Consider the following 20,608-nt stretch of genomic DNA (forward strand, 5'->3'; position numbering starts at 1 on the left):
ATATATCTTAGATAATGCTAATGTATTTAACTGTTTTACTATCTAAGATAAATAAGAATTACAGTTTTGCAATTTTTCAACTTTTATAAAGATTGTCTATTGAAATTTATTTTAAATAACCATGAATCAAGTAGCACACTAGCGCCAACGAATATTAATAGAAGACTCAAGATCCACGTGCGTTCTTTTACTTTACTTTACAGTTAACACGTATTAATCTCGAAATATTTTATGTTTCACGTGCTTAAATTTGAAAGTATTACGTGGAACAATGACAGAAACAAACTACTTCCTGAATGAAAGTTCAAAAGTATTCTCGAATCATCGATATCTGTCAATTTCAATTGCACGCAAATTATGCATTTGAATATTTTCTCATAAATTCTCGTCGTTCACTTATCACCAATAATAATCGATCACTAATGCATATATTGCTACATACCTATTTATAAGAAAATATAGCGGTTAAAGATCATTAAAATAAATCTTTACATCATTTATGTTTCTCTAATCTACGAATTTCAAATTATCACATTATCACAACTAATTGTTCGAAATTTAATAATATAAATTATTATAACATTTAAAACAATTACCATATATAGCATGAAAATTTTTTCCATAAAAAATAATATTTTTCTGTTATAATATTTACATGAAAAACAATAGAATCTTTTATTTCTCTGATTTTATTTGAATCGTTTGTCAATACGATTATGGAATTATGAAAAGAACTTAACCAAGAAAGTATCTAATCCTAAAATTTCAATAAATAAAAAGATAACTTCTTCGATATCCAATAAAAATACGACACGCAAATATTTACAAGAAAAAAAAGAGAGAAAGAAAGAAAGAAAGAAAGAAAAACGGAAAAGCGTGGGCGTAAGGCGACCGTGAGGAAACGCCAACCGAGGTAGAAACAAGTAGAGGAAAGGCGCAGTGGTCAGGCGAAGAGGACGAAGATACGCGCGGGCTGATCGACCAATCGCGTCACGTTGGCGGGGGTTGTGCCATAAATGTCGCGTGGCGAGTCGCGGAAACTCGCCGACAGGTCGGCGCCACCGTACCGACGCTCGGTATACTAGTCCACATTTTTGGCGGCAGCCGCCCAGTCTAAGGTCCAATCCCCGAACCGAACGGTCGTCCGAAATACTTAGGTAAAAGGGCTAATTTCCAATCGACCACCGAACAACCGGTCGACATATACGACAGTTTCTTTGGTTCTCAATTGGTTCTTTTTCTTCTTCTTCTTCTTCTTTTTCTCTATTCTATTTTTATTCTATCCTTTATCCTTGTTAAAAAAGAAAAAACGAGAAAAGTTTTTGATTCGATTTGAATCGCGCAACGCTCGATTACTTCGATTACTCGAGAAAGAGAAACAAATCATCATCACGTAAAAAGAGATAGATAATCGTGAGTGCGACTGAATTTGAGGCTGAATCGGGGACGATACGAAGAGGAACGATTCCTTCGAAGGGAAAAATAAAGGATTCACGTTCGCGGTATTATTCCGTTCTCCATGTGTGCGCCAGTGAAAAAGAGGGGGAAAAAAAAAAGGAAAAGAGAACACCTGACTGGACATGGCTACGCCTACGCTTGTCCTCTGCGTATATTTAGTAGGAATTTGCTCTTCCATTAACCTAGACAGATTTTTTTTTTTTTATTGTATTACTTGTTTTGATTGTGTGCATTTTTCTTTAGGACTAATTACAATTAATGTTACTAACGATGCGAATAAGAATTGCACTGTGAGAAGATAATCTTTCTACAATATAATCCTTTCAAGTTATTATTATTTCGCTTAATCGATTAATAAAGTAATTAACAAAAATTGGATTAATTTAAAATATAAAAAAATAATCATTTATGGAAAGAAAATCTATCCCTTGCTGTTTACGCCCTATGTTTTTTACTATGGTAATACATGCATGACAGTATTACCGATTGCGCGTGATACATTATTATAACATCCGTTCTTGAGCGTGGCACGATTGATTAACATATAATATAGAATATATTATCTCGTTATCACATGAAATCTAAAATAAAAAGAGATACGATAATACAAGTAATAATTACAGAAAATAGAAAGAAAATGGTTATGGTATCAAAAAGTCACCATAACCTATAAACCCATCATAAAATTATACAAAACGTTTCAAAATATAAGTGTCTCAGTGCGTTCAACGATCGATCGATCGATCGAATAATACATAACCACGAACGGTTCCGAATCGAAGTTCTAATTTCGTGGAAGCGCGTTTGTAATAGTTGGCGCGACTCGCGTCTCGGTTTCGCTTCTATCGCATACCAATTCAAGGCAGAGCAACCGTTCCTTGCCGCGTGCTTCTCGAAAGATAGTACAAACTTACTGAAGATACATAAGATGGGTTGGTACGCGTGTGTATACGTGTGTGCCAATCACACAATCGAACGAATTGTTTATAATAATTGGCAGCGATTTGTTTGGCAGTTACGTAACGCTACGCGGCATGCCTGTCGAGATAAAAATATCCACGGGATGCCGCCAAGTCCGACGAGTCTGTTATAGCCGCTCTCTTTCTGCGGTTTAAACGTGAAATACTTTTTTTTTTTTTTGCACGTACATATATATACATGTATTTATATTATACAGTAGAGAAGACAGAAAATTTAGTACACGTGTATTATATTTTTTAAATTATGTAAATTATGTAGTTTATTATAATTCTATTTCTATAATTTTTTTTCCCACCCAAAACATTTTCTGCTAACCGAATATGGTTGCCTGATCTAATTTTCATTTGTTCCTCATATATATCATCAAAAATTAATAAATTAATCTTTGAAATATTTTTGATAATGATACTTTTGATAAGATAACAATAAAATTACTGGATTGGATTTAATAATACGATAAATTTATTCCTATGTAAGTTAATAGAAATTTTACGAATTATAAGGTTAGCATATATTTAGAAAATAATTGTTGAGGAAATCGTTGAATATTTTCCAGGAAATTATTTATACTCTTAGCTACTGGAAATCATAAAAAAGAAATCTCGCGTGATTTTGATGAAATCTTTTAAGAAGACGAATATAAAATTACAAACGATCAAAATGACACGCTCCAGATTGCTCATTCTCTTAATATCATAGAATACGTCACAAGTGCCAAGAGGCGCCTCGCGCCGTTTGACAAGCTAAACTACGCGTCTGACCGAATTAAGGCGTCACTACTTTCGGCCAATCCAGCTAAATATAACGCCGTAAAAAAGCAACTTTCTAGCCTAGTGACAAAACTTTGAATCAAAACAATCATACTGACATCTCTGTCATCAATGTTTCAATTTCCTTGTCATATTTGCCGAGATTTCAATTCTGATAAATTTTTTAAAATTATAATAATCTAACTATAATTAAAAATATTGGAGTTTAAACTTAGAACATACAATGGAATGTAGCTTAATATTCATAAGATATAATAAATATTTGTTATTTAAAAAAAAATAGTATATAATTTGAATATGCAAATAAGTTTTTAATCTTTTAATTTGAATATTTTTTAAATATATCAATTATGTAACAAATAGATTCAATATTGCTTCCATGTGAAATTCAGTTTCTTTTTCTAAATGTGATTTTTTTTATTTGTTTTGAAAAAAGGAAATATAGAACATGTATTATTTATTTATAGATAGATTCAATATTTATAAACAATCAGTAATCTACTTGACCTTGTCTTACATTTGTATTCTATTTCTATTCAAGAATTCAACTTGCATTTCTGACTGAGATACTACATTTGGATATTTGTATCTGTCTATTGTATGTCCAAACCTCTTTACTAGATTTCCATACACCTATTCTCTAAATATCACGCAAATTAGAAATTATTCAGATAAGTGACAAACTTTACTATAAATAGCCAAAGTTACAATAATAATTATAAGTTAACGTTATTGATTTCTAAAAAGTTTCTATTCTCTGATAGTCTATTCGAGCAACGTCAAAGGAAACTTTTGATGTAACCAAACGTTTAATATTTTCCGGGAGAAACCGCTTCTCACGTTTCACCGCAATGTGTCAAGCTGACTGTCTCCGCTTAATAGTTAAAGTTTCAACATTGAAGGCCGACGTGCTAAAGTTTCCTCAGATCCTGATACGTTCTCGTGCACCTTTTAACGAGTCACGCGAAACCGCACAGAAGAAGAAACTTACTTGGAAAATTCGTTCTTCAACAAATTTTTAGCACGAAAATAAAATTGGTAGATAATATAAGATATTAAAAATTTATAAATCAAAAATTTTTTTTTCCTATTTCTTCTACTTCTTACTTCAAAGAATATGTAACTTTTTTCCAATAATTAACATCTTACTATCTATTAATCAATTCTCTATTCAATTTCTTTCAATCTAAATTTACAATACGATACAATTATTCCCAAACACGTTTGAGATTAAAACATTCGTTCGACGAAAGATTGACATTTTTAAAGCACAACGTTTAAATAATTTATACAATCTTTAAATTATTACTAATATATTTTACGTTTCATCTCTTCTAAATTTACAATTTTAATTTTTATTCCATATTTAAAATAAAATCTAGGAACAAAATTAAATCTGTCTAAACTCAAGCCGAAATACGAAACATTCCCGATCAATCGCGTTCGAGAGTCGGTCGACTTATCCAAAGAATCCGCAGATCAAAGCCAAGCCTTGAACAATTGTTCAATTGTGATACTGATTGATCGAGCTGGCAGGCTCGAATGAAACAGATAACAGGTGTCGGGGGCACCTAACGCTCTATCAGCTGTCATCGAGATTCATCCACGTGTCTGGCCGGTAGTCTGGCAAACGTCTCGTGTTATTCAATTCCCAATGGCCGCCATTTAACGTATAACGCATACGCGATGACGCACGGAAGTGGAACTCAGCTGGGTGAGAGAACATAACACGGAGAAGTTCGGTTCTAAGCCAGCAAATGAAAAGTCACACCGGCCACGTATTTTCAATTTTTGGACCTACGCCCCGGATTATTTGCTTGACCGCACCGTGGCTATTTTTGGCAGTCATCTAGATTACACGCGTGCCCACCGAGTGTCGGATAAATCTTGTTCGAAAAATAACGAGTGAAAAAATAACCAGTTGATTCGAGTTACTCATAAGGAACAACGAATCGAATTTGATAAATTTGTGAATTTTATTTAATTCCTCCTAGGAAAGTTGTTAATTATTCGAGCAAAGTTTTTCCTTCTCGAATTTCTTTTCTTTCTCGTCAAAAAGAAAAACGAAAAGTAAGGGAAACTTTAATGGATGATAGGAAGATTTGAAGAAGTTCTGAGAGGAATTAGTTTTGTGCTTAAGATGGAAGAATATCTTAAAAATAATTCGAAATCGCATAAAAAAAATTTCCAAACTATCAATTTTTAAACAATCAATTGTATCCCGTGAAACAAATTCGATCAAATCGATCTTCTGAATCCCATGGGATCCCATGGATTCAAGGATAACCGGTGTTTAATGGGTCATTATCGTCGCCGCGGGCATAAAGAAGCCCATTCCAATGGAGGGTTCGTGAAAATCGGTCAAAGTCAAACTCGTCGACTATGCTGTCTTCGAACAGCTTGGATGTCCACCTGTTTCCGACTAAAAACGGACCGGGGCCCGGGCATCCTAAATATAGCGACCGCGAATCCGGGACTCTTACGTCACAAAGCATCGTTCTGCGGCTACGACCACCTAGCTTTTTTTTATTTTCCCTTTTCCTTTTCCAATCACGAACGCGTGGATGATGTATATATATATTACTGCTTATAAGGATCCAGAAATTTTGATCAATCTCTGGATCAAATATGTTAATTTTATCAAAATGTACAAATTAATGCAAGATTAATTATTTATTGGTTTTATTGTAACGTTAGACTGAATTAAAATTGATTGTTGGAAATTTATTGGTTATCTTTAACAATCTTATGACCAGTTTTGTTATTACTACGTGAAAATCAATATTATCATTTAATTATTAGAATAGAATTGAGTATGAATCTTTGTATCATTAATTTTTATACTATTATTACTTCTTGAAAGTAAATTTGTAAATGGTAAATGATAGTAGTATACATTATTGAGTAGTAGTATATGTATAAGTATACATATATGTACATAAATAATACAATAGATTTTATTATGTGATACCATGTTCAGTAAAATAATTTGAAATTTATTATAAAAATAAGAATATAAAATACTTGATAACTTCAAATTTGTATTTGATAATGATGTAATAAGAAAATGAAAATTGCACATACTTGTTTCTGATGAAATCCAGAATATTGGAAGAATGATTCCATCAATGTAGCCTCCAGAGACACCTGTTAGTGTAATAGAATACTAGTTATTGTTCTATTTTATCTTAAGATTGAAATTGAGAAAAAAATAATTAGGTTATTTTTTTGAATTATATGATAGAAAAGTTTCTTATTATAAAACATTTTTATTGACTGTTAATTGTAATGCATTAATTATTATTAATATTAACTTTTATTAAAATATAACTGCATATAAAAATGAATATATGTTCATGTATATTAATATTTTTATTTCGAATAATATTTTAATTAATTATCATGAAAAAATACTTTATATAATAAAGTATTTAAAGATATTTAATAATATATTCTATAAATGTATAATATCGAAAAAAAAATATTCAAATCTTCAATCAAAAGTAGCTACATTACAAGTTATAAAATTTTCTTTGTAATTTTACTATATTTATAAATATATCAAGAAACAACTAACCTTTTAATAGATATAATTCATTGTGCACACTTGTTTCACTTAATTATTAAGAATTTGTTTCACTTAATTATTAAAAATTTAATTTAATACGTTATAACAAATCGCACTTCACTTTTTCAACCGAACGTTTAAGCAACTATTTCAAATTCAAGTGTACCAACGTTTAAAAAACAAACATTCATATTAGTAATATATCAACTTTTTAAATGGAAAAAAATTACTATTAAATATTAATATATATTGTATTATTCTTATTTTTCGATGTTAAAAAGAAATCAATTGATTATTAAAAATTAAATAGTAAATTTTCAATTTTTTTATAATAATTTTCTTTATTAAATATGGAGTTAAAATTTAAGGTTGGCAGCAATTATATTATAACAAAATTCGCGCCAAATATTTTAAATTATGAAAAAAATTTGAACATAAAGTATTTTTTCCTAATAATATTTAATATTCAATATTATAAAATATACAGTATTATAAAATAATTATATATTTTAAGAATTTTTACTTTTTTATATAATTATATACATTTTTTTTATCTTTTTGAATATTTCTATAAATTTGAAAATGCGTCAAAACCTGTAATTATTTTATTTGTTATAATATTTAATCATAATTCTTAATAGTAACTTGAATAATATATCAACACTCATTAAGTTTCAAAGATCAATTCAATTACTATATAGAAATACGTTCAGTGACCAAACTATGCAATTACGAAGAAATTAATTCGGTCGCCAGAAACAAGCATTAATGGACGAGGATTTAGATCACGTATTCCAAATTTATTTCCGATGACCTTCGATCGCTCTTGCCGAGAATGAAATAGGAATACGTGCGAAAGCGTTCGAATGATCCAGGCCGAGTATGAAGTACGCGCGTTACTAAATTTAGCGACACCATTGCGTCAACAAAAAGAAAAGGCGATGCTCCTGTTTGTGTCGCAGTCTTTGATTGGCTGATCCAAGCAATGCCGCAACCAATCGTAATACACGTAATACCGCTCGCTATTCGAAAACGGAACAATCAAGTTTTCGCATGATTATCGCTTCCGCATTTTATTTAATGAAATATTTTACTGATATTTAAGTTTACATGTGTATTACATATTTTCTTTAATTATAAATAATATAAATTGATTAATGTTATAATAATTTGAAAGTATAATTAATTTTACATACATAATTTTATATACATATATACATAAAGATATATGTTATTTAAATATAATTTCATTAAATATAAAATCTAATATAATGTCAATATAATGTTAATCAATTAATGTTAATGTCAATATAATCTATATGATTATAGTTTGATATTGAATGAAATTTTTATCTGAGTTTTATAGTAGTTATAAGGATACATAATTATGATATCATGTTTAACAAGAATGATGAAGAAATCGACCGCGAAAAATGTGTGTAACTATATTTAGAAAATGATAGAATGCCAACAAGCACCTTTGCGAATTATCATCCATAAGTTCCTTATTTTTAGCGCATTCAATATCTGCTAGTATTACAAGCCCTAAAACTGACATTATCATATTTGAATTTATTAAATACTATTCAAAATATCTAATTTTAATATAAAAATTTTAAGTTTACCAATTTTAACATATATATATAACTAACAAGAGATTTATTTAATAATTAACATTTTTAATTAATATTTTAAAATTTATATTTATTATTAATATAAATAATTTACGCCAAGAAAGAGCAATTCCTACATTAAATTTAAATCAAAATCATTTATCTTTTTGATATGAAACACATAAGTATATCAGGCGGAAAAATATTTTAATATGTTGAAAAAGAAGAAAAAAAGAAATAGAGTTACTCATAAATATTATTAAAAAACTATTATAATATAATTTATAATTTTTTTTTAGCAAACGAGTGGTTTAGCAGTTCAGTAGAGCGGCAAAATGGACGCGCGCTTTAGAAGCAATCTCGACATGATTGGGCGCAACGAGCCTATCACAAGGAAAGCCAGATTCTGGCAAAGTTATGTTCGAGCCTTAAAAGGTAATCCATTGTTTGTTAACAAAGATTAACAAATAATTTTAAATCAAATTTTCTTATTTCATATCTTTTTAATTTGAATTCTTTTTAAATTGTTCAATTTCTTTTATAATTTATATCCATGTGTTTCCAAATCTTTCAGATTTATTGATATATGTTCATATTATCATTATTATATTGTATTTTATATTTCATAATTATTGTAATATTAAAATGTATAAAGAAGTATGAATATACAACCTTGAAGAAATTCATGATAATAAAATTATTGATAATGACAGGCACCGATGATATCAGAGCCCCTGAGCACACGCACAGACCCCGCAGTATTTTCCGCTCAGATTACCCTGAGCTGCATTCCACCTCGTGGCCATTTGGAAAATCTATCTTTGAAAATCCCATCCACGCAGCTGATCGCATCAATGTTCCTGGATACAGGTAAGATTATTTTAGAAATTTCTTACAAGATTACATAAAAATCAATACTTCAGAATCTTCTAATAAAACTTATAATTTTATATAATACATTATAAATTACAATTAAATTAATATCAAGTCGATTGATATTTCAAAAGCAATAATACAATTAGGTAAATTATACTTATACTTTTCTGATATTTTTTTCTAATAAAATGAATTCTTATTCTATCAAGGTACCTGCCTGTTCACCGTGAGATCTATGGTTACTCACCGAGGCAGATCTACCCGCATCAATACAAACCTGTAGAACGCTTCATCCCTGGTACGTACTAAAGAACTCTGAGCAAAAGTCCAAAGAGAGTGAACGACGTCGTAAAAACAAAAAAATTATATATAAAAATCATAAAAAAAAAAACAAAGAGAAAGAATCGAAAAAGTAAAACGCGAAACGAAACGAAAAGTTTGGAAAGTTTAAAATGTTCTTGTACTACACACGCATCTCGAACGTCTACGAACGAAAGAGAGGAGAATATATAACAAAAAGTAAAATAAGAAAAAGAAAAAAATAATGAAAGCAAAAAAGACCTGAGTGAGAACGAAAAAGAGAATGAACGAAATAAACGCATGAGAATGTGGAACGAAAGCATCATCGTCGCTGTACCATTGAATCCAATTAATATAACTGCTCGTTCTCGGGGTTTTCTTCCTTAGTTAATAATTTAAGTTCTTCTCATTAATTTGTAACCAGGTGTTTTTGGCTTCTATCTATTGAACAAATGAATAATTTAGAATAAAGTTCAAACAATTAATAATAATTAATAAATAAAAAAGAAGAAAGACAATCGATAAAAACATTTTTGTCGGAGGTGTAAATATTCCAGAATTTGCGAATTTTTCCCTCCAAAGTCTTTCTCAGAAGCCAAAAACGCCATCTTGGAGGATCCGTCTCGTATCCTTAGAAAAACCCTCCACCTTTGCCTGCACCTCAATCGTGACTAAAAAAAGAAAGGAAAAAAGTGAAAATGAGTAAAAAAGAAACGAGAAAATGTAAAATATATGGGATGTTTCTACCCCCACCCTTTTGAAAAAAACTTTTGTATTATATATCATCCCTATTCGATATGTAAAATGCGTATGCACTCTCGGACATATACGTATTTTTGGATCGTGTTAGTTTACCTCAAATTCATAATTTATCTATAATCCGTGTCTCAACACCTCTTCACGTACACGAAACCATGTCATGATATGTGTAATACTAATTTATTTTACTCCGTGCACTTTGTATCTAAGTTATTATACTTATATCGCTATATAAAAATATGCATCTATACATACGTATAAATATATATAATTATATTTAAAATGTGCCCCAAAACTTGTCTGCCTCGCGATTATATAATTCTAGTTAAACTGGATTCATTTTTATTTTTCTTTTTGAAATAATACGATAATTATTTTTCCTTTTTTCAAATAAGAAAAATAAGAAAAAAAAGAACGGAGCATTTGACATCCACTGATGATCAACGCTCTACTGGTTCATTAGTATTTTGTTTAAATTAATATACATCAAAGACGAGATAGAAATAGTTTTAATAATCAATTAACGATTAACTCGATCATGGTAATAAAGAAATTTATTAAAAATTATTTGAACGTAGATAGTATGTCATCAATAATCATTTGTGATACTAGTATAATTTCTGTATTATTAAATCGATAATATAACATATGCTGCAGATCTTCATACAGACTAAATACAACATATGTTGAATTATAAGCAATTTTAAAAAGTAACATAATTTATAGAAAATAATTTAGCAACAGATATGATGAATTGATGTGCTACAGTCTGTCGAAAATCAATTAACCACTCAAGGTTGCTTCTTCCATTACAAATGATGTAATTGGATATTAATGTGCATATCTTTCACATAATGTGATATTATGCATCTATAGCATTATGACTGAAACAAAATAAAACATATAAATTTAATAATATGATATAACTTAAAACAATAATAAATTACAAATTTTTAAAAAATTATTTATGTGATTTTATATATATATAGAATAATAACAGAAGATAATATAATTGAATTTAATTCCTAATTCCTAAGCCTTGATTAATTGATTAATTTTTGTCAGACAAAATAATCTATATAATCTATAAATAATATATATAAATTTCGATAACAATAACAATAAGAAATTAAAAATTGTAAATAACTGCTCAAGATAATGCCCATTTCTGTTTCTAAAAATCATAAATCTAAATTGAAACATTTAAATAAATTAAACGTAACAAGTGTCGACGCTCGTACTACTAAGTGATTGAAAGTCCTTATAGAGGCAACATTCAACAGTGAATTAATAATTAAATTAATATAATTAATACGATCAATCACAATACGTTAAACATCGGTGGATGTATCTCATGTTGACGCCATCAACATGGAAATATCAATGGATGGAAATGCTGACAATCTACGATCAGAAGACAGACAGAAATGTGGCCAGGCATCATCGTGGATCATCGTTCATCGATCACCGATTATCATCATTATTATCATCATCATCATCATCCACGTTCTTCCCACTTCGTTGTCCAGTTGAATGAAAACATCTCCAGCTAAGCTACTGTTCTCTAATGGAATATAAACGAATCGCATGCAGCTCTGATTCTAATTTCTTTCCAGGCACTAGACCCAACAAGTGGCTTTATCTCAATAATCTCGTCGATATGAGCGACCTTAGACGACAACAAATTGCACGATACTGGCAGACTAGAGAAATTAAACAGCGAAACACGCTTACTACCCAAATACGACTTCGTCATTGCATACGAAGGAAGGATACTGACATTTTGCGCGATGCTAATTTACCCATTTTTTAACCCATTCTAATTCTTGATATTTTCTTAACTTTCTTGCATAAAGTCATATCTCTATTTTAAAATTTAGATTAGTATATTCAAATGATTGAACTAATTGTTCATTTTGAATGGTATATTATCAATCAAAAGTATAAAATCATACTAATTTTTTCAATTCAAATTTCATAAATTTTTTTCATAAAGAATTCTAAATTATAAAATGATTTTTCACTCATCATTTAATTAAGAATATAGAATATATATATAGTATATATAATATATCATTATCAAGACTATAAATCGCTTAAGCTAATTTCATATCTTTTGGTTTGTATTGTGCAATACAATGCAAAAGATATATAAAAGTCAAAGCCAAGTATATAAGTATATTTAAATCATATTCAATGCACTTATCCGTGCCACGATATTAATCCATTTCCCTCATCACCAACGAAAGCAATGATTTCACGTGCATCTAGTGCTTATATAGTGCTTGGATTTCTCTTCACCGATGTAGTCAGACGATCGTCGAGAGAATATCACGACTTTCCACGGTTCGTAACAAGAGCCTAAGAAAAGGAAATACGATCAAAGCCATCTCGAAACAGTGGCCAATATACTACTTACGAATTGCTTGTAATAAGCACAAGAAAGCTGCTGTACACTGTATACATATATATATATGAAATTTTTAATAAAATGAAATGACTTAAGGAAGATATTGATTGAAAATAATTTTTCTATTTTGAATACTATAATTTTTTGCTAAATTAATAAATAAATTATATTTTTTTATTTTGAACAGATATTTTTTCCTTTTTCAATAAAATTTCTTGAAAAAATTTATTTTTCTTACCATTTTTGATGGTATTTTTTAAGATGATTATTCAAATTATTCACGGACGAGGATTTATATTGGAATGCAACAATATTTTTCGTTGCGTTTCGCTTACGCTTCAGATCATTTTTGATTTTTCATTTTTTGGCGTTGAAGGAATTGAAGGACTTTTCATTTTTTTGCTTTTTTGTCCATGATGACAAATAATATTTAGAAGACATTAATTATTGCAGCTGAGGTGGAGGTCGCAGTTTGAGTTAACAAACATTCTCAGTAATCTGGAAAAGAACGAGATATGTGTAAAAAAGAAAAGAAATAATAATAAAAAATTGATTTGATATAAATAATCGCAAAAGAAAATAAAAAAAGAATACAGCAGCGATTCGATACATAATTATATAGCAAAGAATTGAATTTATATTTAATAAAGAGAAGATAGTCATGAGATTTAGAAAAGAAGAGAAAAGAAAACAAAACAAAGAGAATGAATAAAAGAAAATTCAATATGGCCGCCAAACTTGAAAAAGCTGGAAATTTTCTCTCGACGCTTTCGCGTTTTTGATTACTGATTTATTGAATCCAACATCGTCACTTATCTCCATTTATTATTCAATTATTCAATTTTTTATCTTTCTATACAATTTAATATAAATAGAAATAAAGTAGAAAAGAATTGAACATAGGAGATGAAAAACGATGAGGAACAATTGACACAAACACTCCAATATTAATACACGCTTTATCACGCACGCGTAAAGTATTCTGTTTCTCCGACTAACAAGTGATAATCAGCTAGATCCAAAAATTTCTATCTTTTTCAGGAAATGGCATGTCTTTTTTTTTCTCTTATTCCAATCCCTTTAGCCTTTCCGTTGTATCAGCTTATACGTACGATAATTAAATTGTGGATATTGTGCAAACTTATATTGTGTGCATTTATTTTATTTTAAATAAAAATTTTCTATTTAATACACTTTACATTATTAAAATTTTTCATGCAAATATCCACAAAATTACATAATATAATTATATAATATAATTCTTTCCTTCAATAGTGTCTCATAAATTAATCAAATTAAAGTAATTTGACAAATTAATAAAGATAAATTGGTGATTAGATTGTAAAAAAAAAATTGATCTATATTTCGTTCAATCTCGATGATAGCCACGACTTCCTAATAACAGAAATAATGTTTTGGGTTTCTAAATAAAATTGAAAATCATTGAGCGATCTACAAGCAGTGTAGAAAAAAAAAAGAAAAACATTTTTGGAAAATATCATACTTTTTATCTCTCTACTTTTATTAAGGGAGAGGATGATGTGATTTTTTGAGGCGGTATTTTTCACCAGGTTAGTATACTTTTTTATACGTTACGTGGCGTCGTGTTATATTTCATTTTTGTGAGAGCGTCTCGAATGTTTCGTTTTTCTCTTTTAGAAGGAAAGAATCGTGAGCTTCGATGAGCTTTATTATACATATATATATATCTATAGCTTGCAGAGGTAGAAACATGCACGGCTTGTGTAAAAATGAAATAGTTATAAACGGGGATAAATCCTTGTAATTCGCAATTTGTACTTATTTAACTGGTTTCTTCTCGGATTACTTATCGAATTGAACGATTTAACAAAACTTATTAACAACTTACTATTCTTTTAATTGAATGAAATATTTTAGAGAGCAAAATACTTTAAAACAAATTGTATAGATAAGAAATGTTGATTATCTTTTATCTTTTTAGTATTTTTTACTTATAATAAAATTATATTAAACTTTATTATACTCTCTAAAATATTTTAATATTTTTTATTAAAATTACTCACAATATTGCATGGTAATTTAATAATATCAATATTGCTACTAATGATAAAAACATCTTTTTTTACGTTATATAAATGCTTCAAGCTAAAATACTAAAACAGAGAAAATGAAGCGCAAATGAATAATAATAATTCGATATATTTTCGGCCAAATTCGCGAAAAATAAACCGATGATACGCACGGTTTTCATATTAGGTGTTATGATCACATGTAGATTGTAGTACATGATAATTCATATAGAACGATTCATCGAAGAAAGACAATTGAAAAAGATGAATCTCAAGTCTCTTTATAGTTTAACAACATGTTTTTTTTATGTGAACTTGTCATTTTTTTTTTTTTTTCTATAAAATATCATCAGTCCTTCTCGATGGAATATAAGTTCTTCTTCGAGTAAACAAATGATCATCTTCTTTCTCCCTTGTTCCAAGATTTCAAATCATTTTATTATATGAAAAAAATATTATTAAAAATAGTATAATTACTTAAAATATTTTAAAAATTGTATTTCTTTTTTTACTCGAAGACAAGTCTATACAAAAAATTGAATCAGATTTATAATAAATTTGATTCGATTTTTTACTTACATTTTATATAATGAGATCATAAGAGTATTTTCAACAATTCATTGATAAATCAAATTGAGATAAAATTTTTTAAATATCTATGATAATATTACATATAAGATAATTATTTATTAATCATGATTTATCAAAGAATTTTTTTATAAGATAAAATTCTCTTGTCTTCTCTTCTTACCTTCATTTTGTTTAAGCACGTAACGTCGAGAAATTCGCCTTGTCTTCAATTACAAATCAATATTTCATATAACAACGCGCATTAAATGTTAAAAGTCACGTAATGCTTGACGAACTGTTGAATTCTCGATGTTGCATAAGTCTATCGATTGCGTTCCTGTATAGGTCAAACCCTATCGAACTTATTAGAAAATGCTCAAATAAAATCAAGAAAAGAAATTTACAAAGTAAAATAAAAAATATAAATATACTCATATATGAGAATTCTAAAATAGATTTTAAAATTGTTGCATTTTCATTATTATTCTATTATGTCTAGATATATAAATAATTTTCTAAATCTAATAATAAATAACATATATATCCAAAATGTTGCTGACAAATGAACTTACTAGAATAATTGCGATGAATATCCAATTATTTCGAGCCAACATGAAAAAGTTCAGAAAGGGTGAGATAGACAGGGATGCATGATTGCCACGAGCGAATTTTTGTTTCATTGCCATGAATATCACAATACAGCGAAACCATTCGACCCTGAGCAAGCTTGGGCTGATCATCTGAATCGCTTGGCAGACATTGACAAGCTGTATCCAAGCAAATCGCCTTTGCTGGCTCGGCATATTAGCCCTCCTCTCAGTACGAAACGATTGTTCGATATCCACGGTGAGTAGCACTCGTTGCTTTAACTTCCTCTTCGATGTTTGATTTGATGTAAAAGTTTTCATCATGAACATTGGATCTTCACACACAATTTACTAAAAATATCAGTGAAATAAATTTAATAACAAGTGTGAATAGTGAAAAAGGAAGAATAAAGAAGAAAATTCAGTTCAACTTCTGTTGTATGCTATGCTATCTTTTTGTGATAAATTGTTGAATACTTGTGTGAAGATTGTTAATGTGGATATAAAAACTTATAGATGATTTGGATTTTAATGGAATCATTAATTCATCATTAATATTCGAAGAAGTTATTATACTGATGCAGTGAAATGTTTCTATACATTGATTTGAAAAAATTATTTGTTCTTTATATGAATAGAAATATTTTTTTATACTATTTCATTTGCTGATGAAATTATAAAATATTTTTAGTCATTTAGATAATTTCTTTCTCTCATTTATTATTAGAATTTGTTTATTTATTATTTTATTTTATATTTCATGAATTTTTTTCTTTTTAAACAAATCAAACATTTTCACTATGCTTAAATATTAATCCATTATTTAAATATAATTATAATATTTCTTATTCACATCTCAAAATTCAGAATATAATTATGAAATTTATAATAATATTCCATTAGATTATTAAAAAATCTTAAATTATTTATCTTTTTTATATTTTTTTTATAAGATCCATTAAAATCTCAAATTCCATAACAAAATATTATAATTACCGTATTGTCCAATATTAAGAAGATGAATAAAAACCTGCAAACGAAGATTATTTTTAATTTCAGGTAACTTGGTAACCGATTACGATTATTTACCATCGTTCCCTTCGTTGTTACGCAAGAAACCATTATTCGACCTCCTTGAGCCATCAGTAATGGCACCGATCAGCGCTTTCACTAGAGACCCATGGTGGTATCCTAGTTATGCTCCTTATATTCCAAGTTATGCTGCGAAATCCACTCCGTTTTATCTGAGAGATAGTTACCTAAGTCCTGTTAAACGTAGCTATCTATGGAGCCGACATCCCATCAGGCCTTTCGGTATGTATCCACATTATTTTGTTATTAGAGATACTTTAATGAAGATAAAGATAATTCTTTGTCTGAGAAAATAATGTTAGACTAATCTTCGTTTAATAAAGTACGATTATATTTTGATTTATTTTCTTTTGAAGTATACTATTAATAATAAATCAATTATAGATGTTTATATATTTAGAGAAAATATAAATGGAAACAATATACAAGATAAATTAATTGATTTGTAATAACTATTTAATTTTTTTAAAATGAATAAGTAATAATTTCATGAAAGCATTTATTTCTTCAAATAAATCAATTTTCTCAGATGAAGAATGAGAAAAGATTAAAAACAAATTTGAAATAAATTATAATTCTTATCTTTATTTTCTTTTTTCATTATTTTTAATTGTTAAGAATCAATTTCTTTTGTTTAAAAAAAAACAAAAATTAAATCATTCATTTAATTTAGAATTTAATAAATTACATACCATCATCTGGAAACATTGCAATCAACATGATTTAATAAATTGCAGAGCAAAACTTACACGTAATTGAAATTCAAAAATTTTGCAAACTTCTATTGCAAAACATCAACGAAAATATAAATATCTAAATACATAAGACTGTTCAAAAATTTCTGGACAGTTACCATCTCGTTTTTCACATTCATAAATTTGTTTTAAATTCATCTTGAAATTAGAACATGATACAAATCAACAAAATAATGCAGAAAACAACTGTTTAAAAAATTTTTGACGTTAATATACTTTTTCACAATAAAGGAATACGTAATATTATTATCGATTATTTATAATATCGATAATATGCCAGCATTTAATTATTTATAAAATTTTACAATTATTTTAAACAAATTTCTTTTCACGAATGTTCGATCGAGTGTTCAATTACATAATATTATAAAATTATGCTTGGCATTATTTGACCAATTGTTTACTGTTTGGCTCAAATATATGTATTGTTGCTTCTACGAATTATTCGCGAAATTCATGGTTATCTGTGCCAAACGCGAACTTCCGGCTTCAAGCCAAATATACTTCTTCTTCTTGGTCGTCGATTAATTCACGTGTTGGCATCTCACTCTATTAAAATCTTATTATTCAACTCTGTAACTGTGAATCAAATAATCAATATTGCATAAAAGATTTATTATTAGAAACTCATTAAAATCTAAGAGACTATATAGAACTAATGGCTATTTCATATAAATTTTGCTTAAGACAATTGAATGTTGATAAAACATTATGAATTAAAAATTAAATTGAATTCTTTTTGTTTAAATTTTTCGAATTTTTAATAAAAAATAAAAGTATGAAGTTTATCAAAATATAAGTCTTATTTTTTAAAAAACAGATTACATATTATTTTACAAAAAATTCAATAATCTATTTTTTAATAATAAGATTCAATATCTTCTTCTATTCAACAATAATTCAATACTATTTAAAAAAAAATTATTTATAGATATTTGTGATAAAATTATCAAAAATTGATAATTGATTGAATTTAGAGATAATTTTAAAATTTTAAAATATACTTACACAAATATTTGAAAATAAACATTGATCAAAGATTATTATAATCAAAGATGATACTGCAATTTTTAATCTGGTCACTAATTCTGATAATAATGTTGTTGACTTTGCAACATTGTTTATCTCGAAAAAATTTTATATCGATATAAAGCTATTTATTTTTTCAATATGTGCATTTCGATCGATCGATATTCGTGTGAGAAATATATATATATATTCGATGTTTCTATACAAACGACTCAATTTTATTCATAAAATAAACAAAATTTTAAAATATTGTATACAATTCAATAATAAAAGGAAAAAAAAGAAAAAATATATTCTAAAAATGAACAGAAGTGATATGCAATTCGAATATATCTGTTATATTTCAGGAGCGTTATACTACTATTATTCGCAGCCAGTTCCACGATTTCACTTTACCCGCCCATGGTACAATAAACGTACCACATATTAAGAAACAAAGTGAGCGATAAGATTAAAATGTGGCCAAGTATTTAACTTACCTTACATGTTATCCTTACATGTTAATTCTACCAGCAAACAATCAGGAAGAACGATCACGTTATACTGCTGTATATATTTCTGGCTACGATGAAATTTATTTATCAATTAACATGCAGCTAAATGTAACAAACATAACAGAACAAAAATGAAATTAGTTTCAAATTTAGAATCATTACTATTTCGTACCATTTGAATTTTTCGAGTAAACAAACTGAAATATCTGATTCTAACTATGTCATCATAAAATTATAAACTACTTACCTTTTTATAATCCAAAATGATCCAATTAAAAACAAAAAAAGACGAAGAATTGTCACAAAAAAAAAACACCACACATCTTGTCTGTATTTTGTACGTGACTTACGTGCCTTGATTTACAACGCCCTCTAATAGGATTTTTTTATTTGAAATTTGCTCCTCTATGTACATTTCACTCAACTAATATGCAATATACAATTGTGTACATATCGACTGAAGATTGAGGCATGTTCTGCAAACAGAAACTTTTGGAATAAATTATTTAAAGGATACTTATTGTTTATTTTACAATTACTATTTTCATAAATCCGTAGTTTGTGTTTGCAGACGATATTCGGATTTAACACAGCAGCTTCAGATGTCTCACGAGATATCGACAGACACCGGAAACACAATCCGTGTCGAAAATATTTTTCTTACCGTGTAAAGATATATTTCCTTTCTCTCCTTTGTGAAAGATATTCTAATTCTTATTATGTGTATATCTACTATATCCTTATTTTATGTTTTGAGAGTTCTATTGAATACTGTATTGTATTTTTGTATTTTAAAATATGATAAAAATTCATTCATTATTAAAAATTATAAAATTACTTAAACAATTACATTGCAAAGATTAGAATTACTTAGAACTCTCGAAGCAATATTTTGTTATATTTTTCGATTAATATTTATACTGATCGATTAATCAATTTTTTTACAGCTCATGCCTATTGATGACTGATCGTCGCCCCGAATGGAACGCGTGATACGAAAATAAGCGATGAAAAAAATCAAATAAAATTACGAAAAAAGATAACAAAAAAAAGATGTGAAAAAGTATTTACATCGTATCCTAAACAACTATTCGATATCTATTGCCTGATTATTTTTTTTCTCACAGTACGTATCATCGTTCACGAAGTTCTATTTATTAACGTTTCTCATCACCATGGTTTATTGTACTATTCGTTCGTGCTGTCTACGAATAAAATAAACACTGCCCAAATTTTACTACAAATCTTCTTTTTTTACAAAAACAATATGATCATATACACGCGATCTTATCGCT

The 20,608-nt window shown here is 28.1% G+C and overlaps 1 protein-coding gene and 1 long non-coding RNA gene across 4 annotated transcripts; one reads left to right on the plus strand and one right to left on the minus strand.

The window, feature by feature from the left end:
- Positions 1 to 1,000: 1,000 nt before the first annotated feature.
- Positions 1,001 to 20,557, plus strand: LOC409805. 3 transcript variants are annotated; one of them, XM_006561642.3, is made up of 8 exons: positions 1,001 to 1,157; positions 8,690 to 8,825; positions 9,104 to 9,260; positions 9,476 to 9,564; positions 16,059 to 16,202; positions 17,003 to 17,257; positions 19,167 to 19,257; positions 20,261 to 20,369. In XM_006561642.3, exons 2-7 carry the CDS (start codon positions 8,726 to 8,728, stop codon positions 19,247 to 19,249), a joined length of 828 nt encoding a protein of 275 aa, XP_006561705.1. In that variant the 5' UTR covers positions 1,001 to 1,157; positions 8,690 to 8,725; the 3' UTR covers positions 19,250 to 19,257; positions 20,261 to 20,369. The 3 variants fall into 3 exon arrangements, with proteins under 3 accessions (XP_006561705.1, XP_393297.4, XP_006561706.1); XM_006561643.3 differs by lacking the exon at positions 1,001 to 1,157 and adding an exon at positions 1,479 to 1,502; XM_393297.7 differs by lacking the exon at positions 19,167 to 19,257 and having other exon boundaries at positions 20,261 to 20,557.
- On the minus strand, positions 10,954 to 17,041 carry LOC107964990. Its single transcript, XR_001704282.2, has 5 exons — positions 16,940 to 17,041; positions 15,929 to 16,294; positions 15,538 to 15,709; positions 12,974 to 13,233; positions 10,954 to 11,209 (listed from the first exon to the last, which is right to left on the minus strand). It is a non-coding gene; the product is annotated as an uncharacterized LOC107964990 (long non-coding RNA).
- Positions 20,558 to 20,608: the final 51 nt, after the last annotated feature.

This window comes from Apis mellifera, linkage group LG9, assembly GCF_003254395.2.
Source record: "Apis mellifera strain DH4 linkage group LG9, Amel_HAv3.1, whole genome shotgun sequence".
NCBI classification, from domain to species: Eukaryota; Metazoa; Arthropoda; class Insecta; order Hymenoptera; family Apidae; genus Apis; species Apis mellifera.

Bases quoted from the DNA above. Each gene is read 5' to 3' on its own strand.
- LOC409805 (XM_006561642.3), top strand. From the start codon at position 8,726: ATGGACGCGCGCTTTAGAAGCAATCTCGACATGATTGGGCGCAACGAG. The intron at 16,203-17,002 runs GTGAGTAGCACT...TTTTAATTTCAG, and splicing joins ACGATTGTTCGATATCCACG to GTAACTTGGTAACCGATTAC. The intron at 17,258-19,166 runs GTATGTATCCAC...GTTATATTTCAG, and splicing joins ACATCCCATCAGGCCTTTCG to GAGCGTTATACTACTATTAT.